The sequence below is a fragment of the Chaetura pelagica genome, unplaced genomic scaffold (assembly GCF_000747805.2).
Source record: "Chaetura pelagica isolate M959 unplaced genomic scaffold, ChaPel_1.0 scaffold18, whole genome shotgun sequence".
Lineage (NCBI taxonomy): Eukaryota > Metazoa > Chordata > Aves > Apodiformes > Apodidae > Chaetura > Chaetura pelagica.
The window spans coordinates 865,694-879,413 of record NW_009954310.1 but is presented as its reverse complement, the minus strand read 5'-3'; the positions used below and the strand labels follow the sequence as shown (position 1 = coordinate 879,413).

At 45.3% G+C, this 13,720-nt stretch overlaps 1 protein-coding gene across 1 annotated transcript in view; it reads right to left on the bottom strand.

The window, feature by feature from the left end:
* Positions 1-5,654: 5,654 nt before the first annotated feature.
* SLC5A9 (solute carrier family 5 (sodium/sugar cotransporter), member 9) overlaps positions 5,655-13,720 on the bottom strand; it is a 24,123-nt gene continuing 16,057 nt past the window's right edge. The window contains exons 13-14 of the mRNA XM_010004002.1: positions 7,769-7,912; positions 5,655-5,855 (exon numbers count right to left, since the gene is read on the bottom strand). Of these exons, the coding sequence (XP_010002304.1) occupies positions 5,655-5,855; positions 7,769-7,912 (345 nt within the window). The remainder of the gene's footprint in view (positions 5,856-7,768; positions 7,913-13,720) is intronic.

Sequence of the window (13,720 nt, the reverse complement as noted above, 5' to 3'; positions counted from 1 at the left end):
GGGAAAGAGAAGATGAGCACCTGAAGGGATTGTGCTTGTCTTTGTTGTCTACTGGCTTTGTGGAAAGTAACTCTCCACTGATTAAATAACTGGTTCTGAATGGAGAAATGCCAGGACTAGTGGTGCTCTCCTGTTTAAAATTTAAGAAAAATAAGTATTTTTTCTTACAAATCCATTCCAGTTTCTTGCCTGCCCCCATAATCTTGACTGTGAACCAGCAGGTACTATCAGTCTTTCATGTACTGTCAGTATGTAGGAACACAGGCCTGTTTGTTGACAGTAGCCACGCGTTGTCAGCCCCTGAGCTGACCTGCTGAGAGCTTTTCAGAACCCTCTCAGTGACTGTGACACAAGACTGGGGTATTTATGTGATTCTGGTGCTAGAGCTTAAAAAAAGAAACAAAAAATAAGGAAAATAATGAATAAGAAACTAGCCAAAAAGGAATGCTTATGAAACTGTTTTGACTTTTTTGAGGTGTGAGGCTGGAGGGGAAGGGTTTCAGTGACTGCTGGATGTGCACAGAGTGGGAAGGGAACCTCGTGCAGTTCTGACCTAAGGTCAGTCAGAAATAACCAGCTGGAGTGACACGAGTGTAAACCTGGTTGAAGTGACAGGCAGCTCAGCTCCCAGGACTCTATTTACATATGTTTAAAACAAACAAAAAAAAGCTGCCTTTATTCCCTAGGAAAATCTATTTACTTGGCATTCAGCTCATGTATAATTTGGTGAAACTTCTTTCATGGAAGATGTAGAAACAAAGCAACTGACATTTCTGCTTTGATGTGAGGCTGAAGCTGAGATTTAATTTTGAAATATGAAAGTAAACTGAAACTGCCTCCAATTTAAAGGTGGAGGGTTTTTTAATGACTTTAAAAGTTTTGAGAAGGTTTGGTGTTTTTTTTCCCCTCCCCTTAGGGACCACAAGAAATTATAACAGTAATCTTACTTATAGCTGTAAGTCTACAGAGACAGTGGCTGTAGGTTAATGAAAAATTGACACTGCTACTTGCCTGTGCTTCCAGCAGAATTTTTTTTTTCTTCAAACTGATGTGAACTATTGCACTGTGTGAGTTGGTTATGAGTCTCACATATTAAATTGAATGCTTCTTTTCTGGAAGCTACAGGAACAGGTCACAGCTGAATGTTTTTAACAGCATTTTGGTTTTGAACAAATGCAGCAGAAGCTCTGGGTATCTTAAAATGGTTACCCTGGTCCTTCTACCCCCTCACACAAACATTCAGAAGTACAGCCTGGTTTGTTAGTCTAAATCAGAAGGTGGGCCAAGGAACTGTCCCTGATGATCTCCATCCCAGTACTGAGCCCAGGGTCCTGTCAACCCAACCCCACAGTAGTGTGGTAGAGAAACCAGTATCTGAGTGTTGCAAGAGCAGTTGCTTTTATGTTGTGCATATGTGTGTACTGTTATGCACTTAAGTCCCCTTGTGTGGCCCTGGCACTCCTCAGGGGGGACATCCTGTGGCTCACAGCTTGTACTTCAAGTGTCCTCTCCAGGAGCACCTCTGCTGTGTCCTTTGGGAAAGTTTGTTTCTCGTTCTTGGGAATCGTGCATGAACTCAGCAGCTCAGGCTGACTTTGGTACCTACTCTGACAACTTAATATCCCTGTTTGTTGTCCTTGGCATGGTGGTGCCATCTGGTCTTGTTTGGACAGCTTATCTATAATATTGCACTGCATGATATTTCAGTTCTTGCTTATGAAATCTTGGGCCGTGCTTGAATGGCAGAGGGCTACCTTGGTGCCAGCCTTTGGCCAGATGGCACATGCTTAAATGACATCCCCTGTGTACTGTGATGGAGATGAATACACAGAGGTGCTGGAAATTGTATCTGAGACAAAGGGAGGGGAGGCATGGAGGAGGCTTTGGGTATTGGGATCTCAGGTCAGAAATTAAAGAGCCATTGGATGTTCACAGACTTACCCGCACCTGCTGAAGGACTTGAAACCTGTAACAGGTTCTGAAGAGTGCCTAGTTCTTGGGCTGAGGGGCTGTGCTGGAGCAGAAGCGTCCTGCTTCCCTCCTGTAAGAGTTTCAAGACTCAGCAGGTCACAGAAAGGTAGAGAAAATGGGTGCCTCTGAGGGTCAGGGTACACTTAGGAAAAGGCAGTGTTGTGAGGAGTGGAATATGGGGCAATGATGGGCAACAGCAGTAAAGATTCCTCCTTGAGAAGTGTCCTCCACGGGGGAGAAGGCTACATTTGGGTGAGGAGGATCTTGTCAGCACCTTTCACTTCTCTGAAGAACAGGCAGTGATGTTTCCTTGCAACCTTTTCCAGCCTGATGGTGCCTTCCTCACCATTGCAGCAGCACTGTGTTGGGGCAGCAGCTTGGCTGTTGGCTTCTTCAGTTGTTCCCCTGCTTCAGAGAAGGTTGTACAAACATCTCAACTTGTTGTGACACCAACACTTTTACCTAGGCTAAAAACCAAACCAAAACACACCACTTTCATTTATTGCTCCCAGTGTTGCCTTCCCTGCACAGTGCCCTTACAGCTCAAGGCACACAAACTAAAACCTGTTCATACTTGGCTTTGGGGAATCACCAAGGTTGGATGACACCTTCCACATTATGAAATGGGGAAGATAAATGTACCCCCTTAAATATACACACAGGTCTGTGAAATGGGATTTTGGTTTTTGCATCTGCTACATTGTGTCCTTTGCTGCTTCCTTTTGGCTTTATCCCCTTTCTTTGCCTTTACATGATTATAAAGCCTCATTTGTCTGTGTGCACTGCTGATGATTTTTATTTGTGTGGTGTAAGCTCATAACAGACAACTGCTTAATGCAATGGAAGAGGCTTGATGAAATCCAGCAGCTGAAAGCTGGAGCAAGATGCAGTCACACTAGAAATAAGGTATAGCTCATTTTATTTTATTTTTTTCCTAATGTAATGAGTACTTAGCTTCCAGAGCACCTTAACCAGAAACTGCTTTAACCTTAGCTTGCAGCCTTTATGCCAGGATTTACTAGTATGCTAAAAGAAACATGGCTAAGCTGGCAGTTTGATAAAGAAATAGGCAGGGATGTTCTGCCGTACACATTGTGGTTATTGCTCAGTCAAAGAGCCCAAATCCTACCCATAAATGCTCAGTCACAGTAGATTAAACTATTTAGATGCTCAGAGTCTGGTCCTACTGCAGTGTGTGGCCTGGATGTTTTGCAGCCTGAGCTCTCACCACTTACCAAACTCCAGAGTGTCCTCAAAGTAACTGGAGATACAGCTCCAGCTTCAATGGGGGGGGAGGGCAACTTGCTTCTTTTATTAACTCATTCATTACCTTTAAATCTTGAGGTTAGCTGGGTTATTTTCTTTTATCTGGGTTTTAAAGCACTGTTCCCAACCCAGTATCTGGGCAAGATAAGAAAAGATGAATCCACCAAAGGTAAGAAATTGGCCTTATCTTGTAGGAGAAACGCTTCTTGACTATGTAATTCAAAATTGTTTTAAGCAACCTTCTCCTCTCTGCCCAGCAAGGAAAAGGAGCAACATGCTGGTATTGGAAACACTGGGTGCTAAGAAACAGGTAAGTGTTCTGCAGTACTGGGGGGAGACACCTTCCAGGCACAAAGCTGTGGAGGGGAGTGTTGGGATTCCCACTGCTGGAGATGTCACAGAGCCAGGCCTGTGGGGAAAGTCCTGCAGAGACACAGCAGTGGGAACCTGCATCAAATGAGGCACAAAAGGTAAGTTTGTGGGCATGAACAGAGCATGTCAAAGCCAAAGCTGATATTTAGTTTTTGCATTACTAATTGAAGTAGAAGCCAGAGAGGGCTCTGATGTGTTCTTTGGTGTATTATTTCTTGTTTATTATTTTAGTCAAATGAGGGGAAAGGAAAGTAAGAAGAGAATGCAGAAACAAGGAATCTAACCCACATAAATTTAATGAGTTTGTTGCTTTTCCTCATAGGGGCCAAAAGCACAGAAGGGTACTGGGACTCTGTCATTCCATATCCCCTCCCACAGATTTCTAGGAGCTTTACCCTGGTAAAGCTCTGTAGGAGCACAGGAAGCTTGTGATCCCAGGTAAGAGCTGCTTTAACTCAGAAACAGTGACTTGGGCCAGGATTCACCTGTGATTCACGTGTGCCTGTCTGTGCACACCAAGAAGGCTGGGGGTGCTACTCCCTCCTTGTCCCAGAAAACAGGAGCAAGGAGCCAGAGCAAACACAGTGCCCTGTTTGCCAACTTACTCTCCACCCTGCTAAAACATATGTGGTTTCATTTCTTTCCTTTGTAACAATCTGTGCCCACCACAGTGTATATTCCTTTAAATAACATTTTAAAATATTTTCCGGTAAATTAAAGTGATGACATGTTTGTAGGGCTCATTGTTAATTTCATTTCCTTTGGCTCAGCCAGCCAGATAAAATGCAATGTTATTAATCTTTGTTTAAAAGACGATCCTTTTGCTGAGCAGTAATAAATGATCTTGATAGATTTGTCAGGAAAATGAATGATAATCATTTGCAGATAGACACAAGTATGGAAGATGAATAAGAAAATATGTATTGGCATCATTAATAACATCTGCTGCCAATGGACTTGTATATTGGTTGCAGCTCTGCAAGCCCTGGGTTCTGGTGAGGATATTGCAATTCATCAAGCCCATGAGGAGGGAGGCTGTGCAGTGCTCTGGGGTGATGACAACCTGCTCCCTGGGAAAGGCTCCTGAGGAACCCAAGGCTGATCCCGCCACACCCACCATCAGATGGGCCTGTCAGCACTGAAACCTTCCTGCCTGCACTTCCCCCTGTGGCTGGAAAAACTCTTCCTGACCCCAGGAATTTGCTAAGGTGAGTCAGAGGGGTCTGGACTTGGCCAAGGAGGGCAAAGTCCAGCCTTGGGCTTGGCCCAAGGAGGGATATTTCTTTTTCCTACCGCTGCCAGGTCACTGCGGTCCCACGGAGGCTTTTGTGTGTCAGTGCAGGAGATACAGCCACAATAACCCAGAGGCAGAACTGATTTTGTCACTAAGGCACCTTTATTGCTGGTAATGCTGTTCAGGGGCAGGACTGGCCTGATGAGCAAACAAGGTCAGGCTGTTGTAAGACCCCCATATCACGAGAGGGGATCCAGGAGGGTTGGGAAGCCCCTGTCCCCGCTGCCCATGCCAGCTGGGGTGTGGGGTCCAATATAAGTCCTGGGGTGGCTGTGGGAGCCAAGGTTGTCACCACTGACTTAATCCAGTGGTCCCACACTAACCCCATCAGTATCTTGGGTGTATAAAAAAACTACAGGAAGTGCTTAAATCTGCTTCCCCTCACCAGTGTAACCCCAAAGTCCTTCCACCAAGAGCAGCAGTACAAAATCAGCCCTGAGCTGAGGGGAGTGAGGGCCCAGCCATGCTGTAGCTGGGCTTGCTCCTTCATGGCTTGGCTCTGCACCTTAAAAATTGACCCCAGGTCTCCCCGGTGTGACTAGTTTTGAGTCTTGGTCACACCTTATCTTGCAAAGAAACCAGGCCCCTCAGTCATTTCCAGCAAGCAGTGCCTCTGGGGAAGAGCCGTGCCAAGGGCTGCTGGGACCTCTGGGGACCATCACCAGGGTCTCCGTCACCTGATGCTTCTTGCTTAGACATGAAGATGAGAACCCTTGAGAGAAACCGAAGCCATGTGCTGCCTGACCCCAGCTCAGCTGAAATATGCCCAAAGAAAGACATTAATGGTCAGCAGGAGAATAGCATTAACATTGCAAACATTCCTCCACAGGGGCGTTTCCTCAATGCTGGTGAGTCTCCGTTCCAGGGCAGCTTTCTCCTCCTGGGACAGGGAGGCTGCGGGGCCAGTGGACAGACCACAGAACCACAGGTACAGCTTTTTCCAACAGGGAAGCTCTGGTGCTGTGAGAGACAGACCAAAAAAACAGGTGTTACCATCTGGCCAGGACTCCTCCCTCTCTCATTCTGCTAGTTTGGAGGTGCATTGACCAACCTGGAGTGGGGCTTGAGATGAGAGATACATGATAATGATGGGAAATGGGAAGGGAAAGAAAGAGAAGGCAAAATAGAAAGCTGTGCCTTGACCATGTACAGCACAGCCTGATTTAATTTGGTTCATTAGTTAATTACCAGACATCTTCCTTCTCCTCCTCAACCCAGCTTCCATCCATTTCCACAAATTCTTGACAGCATGATGGTCCATTTAGAGAGATTCTGGCTTACTTATTACACGTGACATGCTGGGTGAGGTGTGTGTTTTAATTGTGAGCCCTGTGCTGTGTGTATTTCACTGGCTGTTCTTTCCAAATATAACCTTTTTTTGAAATGCAGAATGTCATAAGGCCTTGAAAAAGGTGCTACCCAAAATAAAACCCCCAAACCTCATTAAGTTGTCAACTGCTGTGTTTCACATTTCCTTTCCCATCATTACTAATTACCAAAATACCCAGATTTTTGTTTATAAAAAAAAAATCTGAGGTAGTTAAGTGAACTAGGAATTGATAAGAAATAATAAATATGCTGAATGGCTGCATTAAATTTCAAACTAAGTTTACTCTATCGGGGAAAAAAAAATAAAATATATATATTTCTTTAGTTGTTCACTTCTGTTTAGCTTGGCTGTAATTGGCACCAGCTTCCTTTGGACTGATGAGGAAAAGGATGGAGTGAAGATATCTTGTGTATGTGCCTTTCTTCTTTCTGCTCAGTAACCTTGGGAGGTTAAACTCAAAACCAGAAAGCTGCAGGTATTTTTAATGGATTTGCAGGAAAAACTTGTGTCCACTCTGAAAAGAACTTGCCTACGTAGCATCTCCTGCTAATATTCTCTTTACATTCATTGGACTCTTTGCCTTCCATCTTATTAAATGCTCTTGGTAGGACACACAGCTATTTAAGCAATTTGGGTCTGAGTTTTAACCATGGCTTTTATCCTGAGGGAGGATGAAAGATACTAGTGGCATAATGTAAATGAGAAAACTGGGGCTTGTAGGTTTACCCTCAGACATCCACAAAGTGCTCACAGCTGCCCCCAGCCTCTCATGGTCCCTTCAGACCATGGTGCTGTTTTGATTCCGTATCTGACAGCACCACTGGGTGAGTTTGGCCAGCAGAGGCCACACAGGGGTAAGGAGGAAGCATCTCCAGCACATACACAAAGGGGTTTATCTCCTGGCAATGAGCAGAACAGGAAGGGATGCCACTTTTATGTGCTGAAAGCTGAAATGACAGAGTCTGCTGTGACTTTGACAGTGGTAGGAGGTAGCTGCTGCTTTGATTATGCCTGCAGTAGTGCCGTGGAGCTCCTCAGGAGCATCTTGGTGAGACAGACAAACAGATGCAGTGTCGTGGCACCCCATGCAGTGTCTACGGGGTGAGGAGCACTGTACCAGCAGCAGCAACCTCCATGCTCACAAGGGATGTTTGTAAGGGGCCATTGACTCCCACCTGAGGAGTCCAGCACAACATTAAGTGTCTGAAGGGACTGGGGCAGCTCACATGGGTAACTTGTTCTAGGGAAGAGGAGGAAAAACATTTTACTGAATGGTGGCTTTAGTTTTTACTTGTTAGTTGATTGTTTTGTTTTGGGCTTTTTTCAGGAATAGCACCACTTTTGAGCCATTCAGAAGATTGTGACATGAAGGTAAACTCTAGAAGGTATGTTGGGAAGACCAAGAACTGCAACAGTTTCATGTATCACACCCTTACCACTGGTATACAAGCTTTAGAGGGCTGTGCATGAGATCTTGGCTGTGCACTCACATGCACAGGAGCATGATATTGTTCACAGCCAGCCATCCTACCTGCCTCCTCTGCAGTGCCTGAATCTGCACTTTCAACCAAGTCACTCTCTCTGTTGTCTGGATTGATCTGTGCTGCTTCACTCTTGTAGTTTTTCAGGTCAATGTCAGGTTCTTTTCTGTGCCTTGTCCACCATGTCAGACGAGAGAGCTGCGAAGTGGGACAGAGAACAAGCAGGTTATTGCCCTCAGTCCCATACTGGTGTGCCAGTCATCTCCCTTTCTGAGAGGGACCATCTAAGATGCTGAGAGACCTGTTCTGAGGTGGTGATGGTGCTCCTCTCCATTTTGTCTCATCTCCCTTCTGAACAGGTGTCCACTGGAAAAGAAAGCTCTTTCTTTTCTCTTTCTTTCTTTCTTTCTTTCTTTCTTTCTTTCTTTCTTTCTTTCTTTCTTTCTTTCTTTCTTTCTTTCTTTCTTTCTTTCTTTCTTTCTTTCTTTCTTTCTTTCTTTCTTTCTTTCTTTCTTTCTTTCTTTCTTTCTTTCTTTCTTTCTTTCTTTCTTTCTTTCTTTCTTTCTTTCTTTCTTTCTTCCTTTCTTCCTTTCTTCCTTTCTTTCTTTCTTTCTTTCTTTCTTCCTTCCTTCCTTCCTTCCTTCCTTCCTTCCTTCCTTCCTTCCTTCCTTCCTTCCTTCCTTCCTTCCTTCCTTCCTTCCTTCCTTCCTTCCTTCCTTCCTTCCTTCCTTCCTTCCTTCCTTCCTTCCTTCCTTCCTTCCTTCCTTCCTTCCTTCCTTCCTTCCTTCCTTCCTTCCTTCCTTCCTTCCTTCCTTCCTTCCTTCCTTCCTTCCTTCCTTCCTTCCTTCCTTCCTTCCTTCCTTCCTTCCTTCCTTCCTTCCTTCCTTCCTTCCTTCCTTCCTTCCTTCCTTCCTTCCTTCCTTCCTTCCTTCCTTCCTTCCTTCCTTCCTTCCTTCCTTCCTTCCTTCCTTCCTTCCTTCCTTCCTTCCTTCCTTCCTTCCTTCCTTCCTTCCTTCCTTCCTTCCTTCCTTCCTTCCTTCCTTCCTTCCTTCCTTCCTTCCTTCCTTCCTTCCTTCCTTCCTTCCTTCCTTCCTTCCTTCCCTCCTTCCTTCCCTCCTTCCTTCCCTCCTTCCTTCCCTCCTTCCTTCCCTCCTTCCTTCCCTCCTTCCTTCCCTCTCTTTCTTTCTCTCTTTCTTTCTTTCTCTCTTTCTTTCTTTCTCTCTTTCTTTCTTTCTCTCTTTCTTTCTTTCTCTCTTTCTTTCTTTCTCTCTTTCTTTCTTTCTCTCTTTCTTTCTTTCTCTCTTTCTTTTTCTTTCTTTCTTCTTTTTCTTTCTTTTTCTGTCTTTCTTTCTGTCTTTCTCTTTCTCTCTCTTGTTCTCTTGTTTTCTCGTTCTCTCTTTCTTTTGTTCTCTCTTTCTTTCACCTGTTCCATCCCTGTCTCTACCAGAATAGCCTTTTAGAAGCCATTGAAGAAGCCCCTTGCTATTTGCTATGCTCACTTGATTGACATGCAGTAATGATGAGCTGTGTCCAGAATGGCAGCCCTCGGACAGGGAAGGGTAATAAAGTCAATTAAAAAAGAACAAAATCTAAAAAAAAAGCCAAGATAACCCTCTCTGGATACAGTCAATCCCAGACAGCAATTATATGTTTAGCAGTGGAAGATCAGGTGGGTGCTGGCAGGCAGGGTTGGGGCCATAGGGTACAACACATTTATGGCCATGGGAACACATGGGACATGGGAGCGGCTCCTTTTCTGGGACATGGGGAGGGGTGGGAGGACCTTCTGTCTCAGTTGTTTTATAAACCTGATGTGAACACTAAAGCCCACAGCTGAGACAAGCTCACATTGAAGCAGCAACCTGCACTTCCAAGTGAGCTGTTCTCAGGGCTCTTAGTGGGTGGGAAGAGCAGCAGTGTCATGTCCCTGCTCTGCCACTGCAACTACCTGGGCAAGAAGTGGAATACGAGGGCAGCCAGAGCCACGACGGCCCATATCAAGTCACAATTTGCAGGGAGGCTTATACCACACATTAGACCAAGAGGTGTAGTTACAAGTATTAAAAAAGGAACTCTGGGCACACCCTGTAAGATTTGTTGGTCCAAATGCCTTTTCTCTATTTTGTTTGTTGGTTTGGCTTTTTTTCCTCTGTTTTTAAACTTCAGTTTTCTCTCCTGGGCCAATGCAAGACATTCCTTCTCTCTGCAGGCTTCCAGTGAAAGACCCATTGAAAGCCATGGAAAGCTGGTCAGTCCTGGAGAGGCTGCTGTGGCTGCAATCTGCTCGACACAAGCAGGAGGTTTGAAGCTCTTGTCCTAGGACAAGTCAGAAAGTCTTTTCCTCCCTGGGACACGAGGAGCACACAGAAGGCATTAATCTTGCAAACCTCACTGTAATCCTTTTGCAGCTGTGGAGTGGGGTTAACCATCCCAGCAGCTCAGATATTTGAATTTAAGCCCAGCCTGCTGCTTCTTTGGCTGACCATGGCACATGAAGCAGCTTGGTGGCATCAACACTTCTTAACCAGCCAGGCAGCAGGGACCACCCTCCTTGCTCCCACTCAAAGGCCAAAATTCAGGTCCATGGGCTGCTCTCCTGTCCCAGCCTGCTGGATGCCCTACAGAGGAGCCACAGATGGGACCAGGACAGTGAAGCTGCAGTGGTGACAACAGGTCAAAGTCACACATTTGCCTGGCAAGCAGCTGCCTCCCTGCATTTCGTATGGGAACGAATGTCTCAGATGGGTCACTTACAAAGTAATGTGAGTTTAATTTTTGAATTTTACACACAGAAATCTAGGCAGGAGTTTCCAGCTGACACAAAATGTTGCATAATTTCCAGAAGATTTATAGCTTTATTTAAATCATTTTCAACCAAGATGAGCATTGGGCAGGGCTAATCTTTCTTGTCACGATGTGCTAAATTGCTTTGATTTGATGATCCTCATCTCTCTCAAGGATTCTCTTTTTTTTTTTAATCACTTAGGAAATGTCACTGGAACATAGCAAAGTTTTAAGGTACTAAAGAATTTTCCAAAACTCACTTTCTTTTTTACTCCTCTTCCCATGTGTCTCTGAATGACTTTCTCTTCACATTACAGCAAAAAATCTCCAAGGGCTGGAGTTTACCTGGGGCTCAGACTCTGCCAGATGGGAACAATTCCCAGATATAAACAGCATAAACACACAAGTAACCTCATCACATATCATGGCCCTGACCCACTGTGGTGCTTTGGCCATGACCGAATACTGCAAACCCTGGAGGACTCATTGGTGAAGTATCATACCTACCACACTCCTGCTTCACACTCCCCTGCCATGGGCTTTGGCTGGCTGAATTCCTTGAGGTCCCACTTTTTTCTCCATGGTGAGTGCTTGGTTCCAACAGGAGCTGAGCACACTTTGCTGACAGAGACACTAAATGAAGCTGTGGGAGCTTCAGTTGCAGCACCTCAGGAGGACACAGGCTTGCCAAAGAGGGCTTGGTGATTCTCATAGGCCATGCACCTAAAGGAGCTGCTGAAGCGAGACCTCAGGACACAGAAAACAGCCCTGACCCCAGAGCATATCAAGCAGAATTGCCAATCCATCAGCCTGTCTGGGTGTGCCCTGACCCTGGGGAGGTGACCTGCTCCTGTAGCACTGGTGTTTTGTGGGCTGTTCCTCTCTCTTTTCACCCTCACATCCTCCTTGGGCAAGGGAGTTTGCAAGAACACAGCAAGGTTTCTCTTTTGTTGTCTGTAAACTAGAATAAATCCTTCTGTTCCAAACTGCCATCTGGCACCTGACAGTTGTGTTTCAGCTTCACAGTCTTAAATTTAATTGTAAGCTCTTTTGCAGGGTTTTCAAGGACGGCGTGACACAATATGGGCTACCTACAATGAAGACATATGAACTCTGGAGCATACCAAACAAATTCCTTGCATACTTGTTTTCCAGCACAGCATCAATCACCACAGGGATGGGAGCCTGTCCAAAACAGCAGGAGAAAATGCTACAGCTTGCAGTTCTTGGATTGTAATTCATTTAAAGCCAGGCACATTAGCTGTTCCACTGTAACATCAAATACAAATCTCTTTTCTCCTTTTGCCCATTTAATATCTGAAAAGCACTGAGATTCAATATTTAAAGTTGCCCAGTGTAGATCCTCAGCTGGTGTAAAGAAGCATAACTGAGCTCAACAGCTGTTCCTGGTCTTTGAAGGCAGTGGAGCTGTGCTGATTTACATCTGCTGGAGCATGATCTATCACTATATTTCCTTGGCTCTTTCTTTGGTGGCTTGTTTTTCTTTTCCTTTTACTTGACAAAATAAATGGTGTAATTCCTACTTCTTACACAGTGTCTTTCACCATTACATCTCAAAGCACTGCACAGATAAGGGCTGGCAGAACTAGCCCCATGCCATTTGTATGGGGGAAATATCTGAGGCTCATAAAGTGACTCACCCAACATGTAGGACAGTACCAGAGGTTCAGAGATCCTCAAACAGAACACCTGCTTCCAGCCAACCCCCCTCAGCCAATATCACAGGGACATACAGGCTCTTCACCACAGGTTTTATAGCCTCACAGACTGGTTTGGGTTGGAAAGGACCTTAAAGATTATCTAGTTCCAACCCCCCCTGCATGGGCAGGGACACTTTCCTCTAGACTCAGTTGCTCAAAGCCCCACCCAGCCTGGCCTTGAACACTTCCAGTGATGGGGCCTCCACATCTACTCTGGACAACCTGTTCCTGTGTCTCACTACCCTCACAGTAATTAATTTCTGCCCAATGTGTAACCTACATCTACCCCCTCTTTCAACTTGAAACCATCACCTCTTATCCTATTGCTAAATGCCCTTATAAATAAATAAAGTCTCTCTCCAGCTTCCCTGTAGGCCTGTTTGCCCACTTGCCCATCAAAACCCAGCAACTTGAGGTCACTAACGACCAAACACAAAGTTCAGGTGCTACCCAGAGTGTTAAGAGTCTGACATATCCATCCTGATTTGTGCCTCTTGCCCTTCCTTCCCAAAACCCTTCTCTTCCTGAGTCATCTCAGCACTGCCACAGACTGATGAGAGATGAGGAGACAGGCTGTGCTTGCAGGACACCGTGAGGAAACCATGCCACCAGGAGTGATGCTTCAAACCTACACCTGTGCTCATGTCTAGGGCAAAAGTTGGGGTGTGTCTGACTGAGGGAAAATGAATAATATTTGGTTTCATGCTGCTCACTCAGATTGGTACTAGACAGGCAGCAACCAAGTGATGTCAGCACCTACTTCAGCTTAAAAACCATGCCTTGACTTTGGCTGTTCTCTGACAATGAGGCCAGACCTTTCCTGTTCAAACTAGGGGCAAATAGTAGAAACTGAGTGGAAATCAAACTACAACCAAATATGGGCAGACTCTCCTATTCCTACTGAGCCATGGGAAGGGGAATTAACTACCACTTATTGGCACAAATTGCCTGCAAGCTCATCTCATTTTCCTTGTGGTGGGAAGATACAGAGGGTGAGGAGGCACATAAGACATGGATGGTCATCACCAGCATCAGATAATTGATCTGGATCTGTGTGTCCAGCCCCTCACTGCCACAGGAAATACCATTAGTTGTTATTAATTCTCTTCAACAGAATCTCTTATAGAGAGGTCAAGCACTGAGCTCAGCACTATGTGGGATCCACAGCCTACCAAAAGATTATCCTGAACACATCTCTTTAGAAAACTTCCCCAAAAAAAGCCCAGTCTATGTTTGTTTGTGCCCTTTAGCAAGCTCTCCTCCTTCCCCTGCTCTCCAGATGTGCCTGGGGAGCCACCTCCCACCCCTCATCCTTTGTTCCTTTGGGATAACTGCACATGGCTGTTTCAGACAAAATCCTGTCTCCCTGGCCACCCCACTGGCTTTCCCTCCAGAACTGCTTTCAGTCTGAATCCACCTTTTCTGAGCACTAGCTCTTTGAAGAATATGTCAAATAAGGTCCCTTAAGTCCAGCACCTATAAACTCACATATTTCTACTGA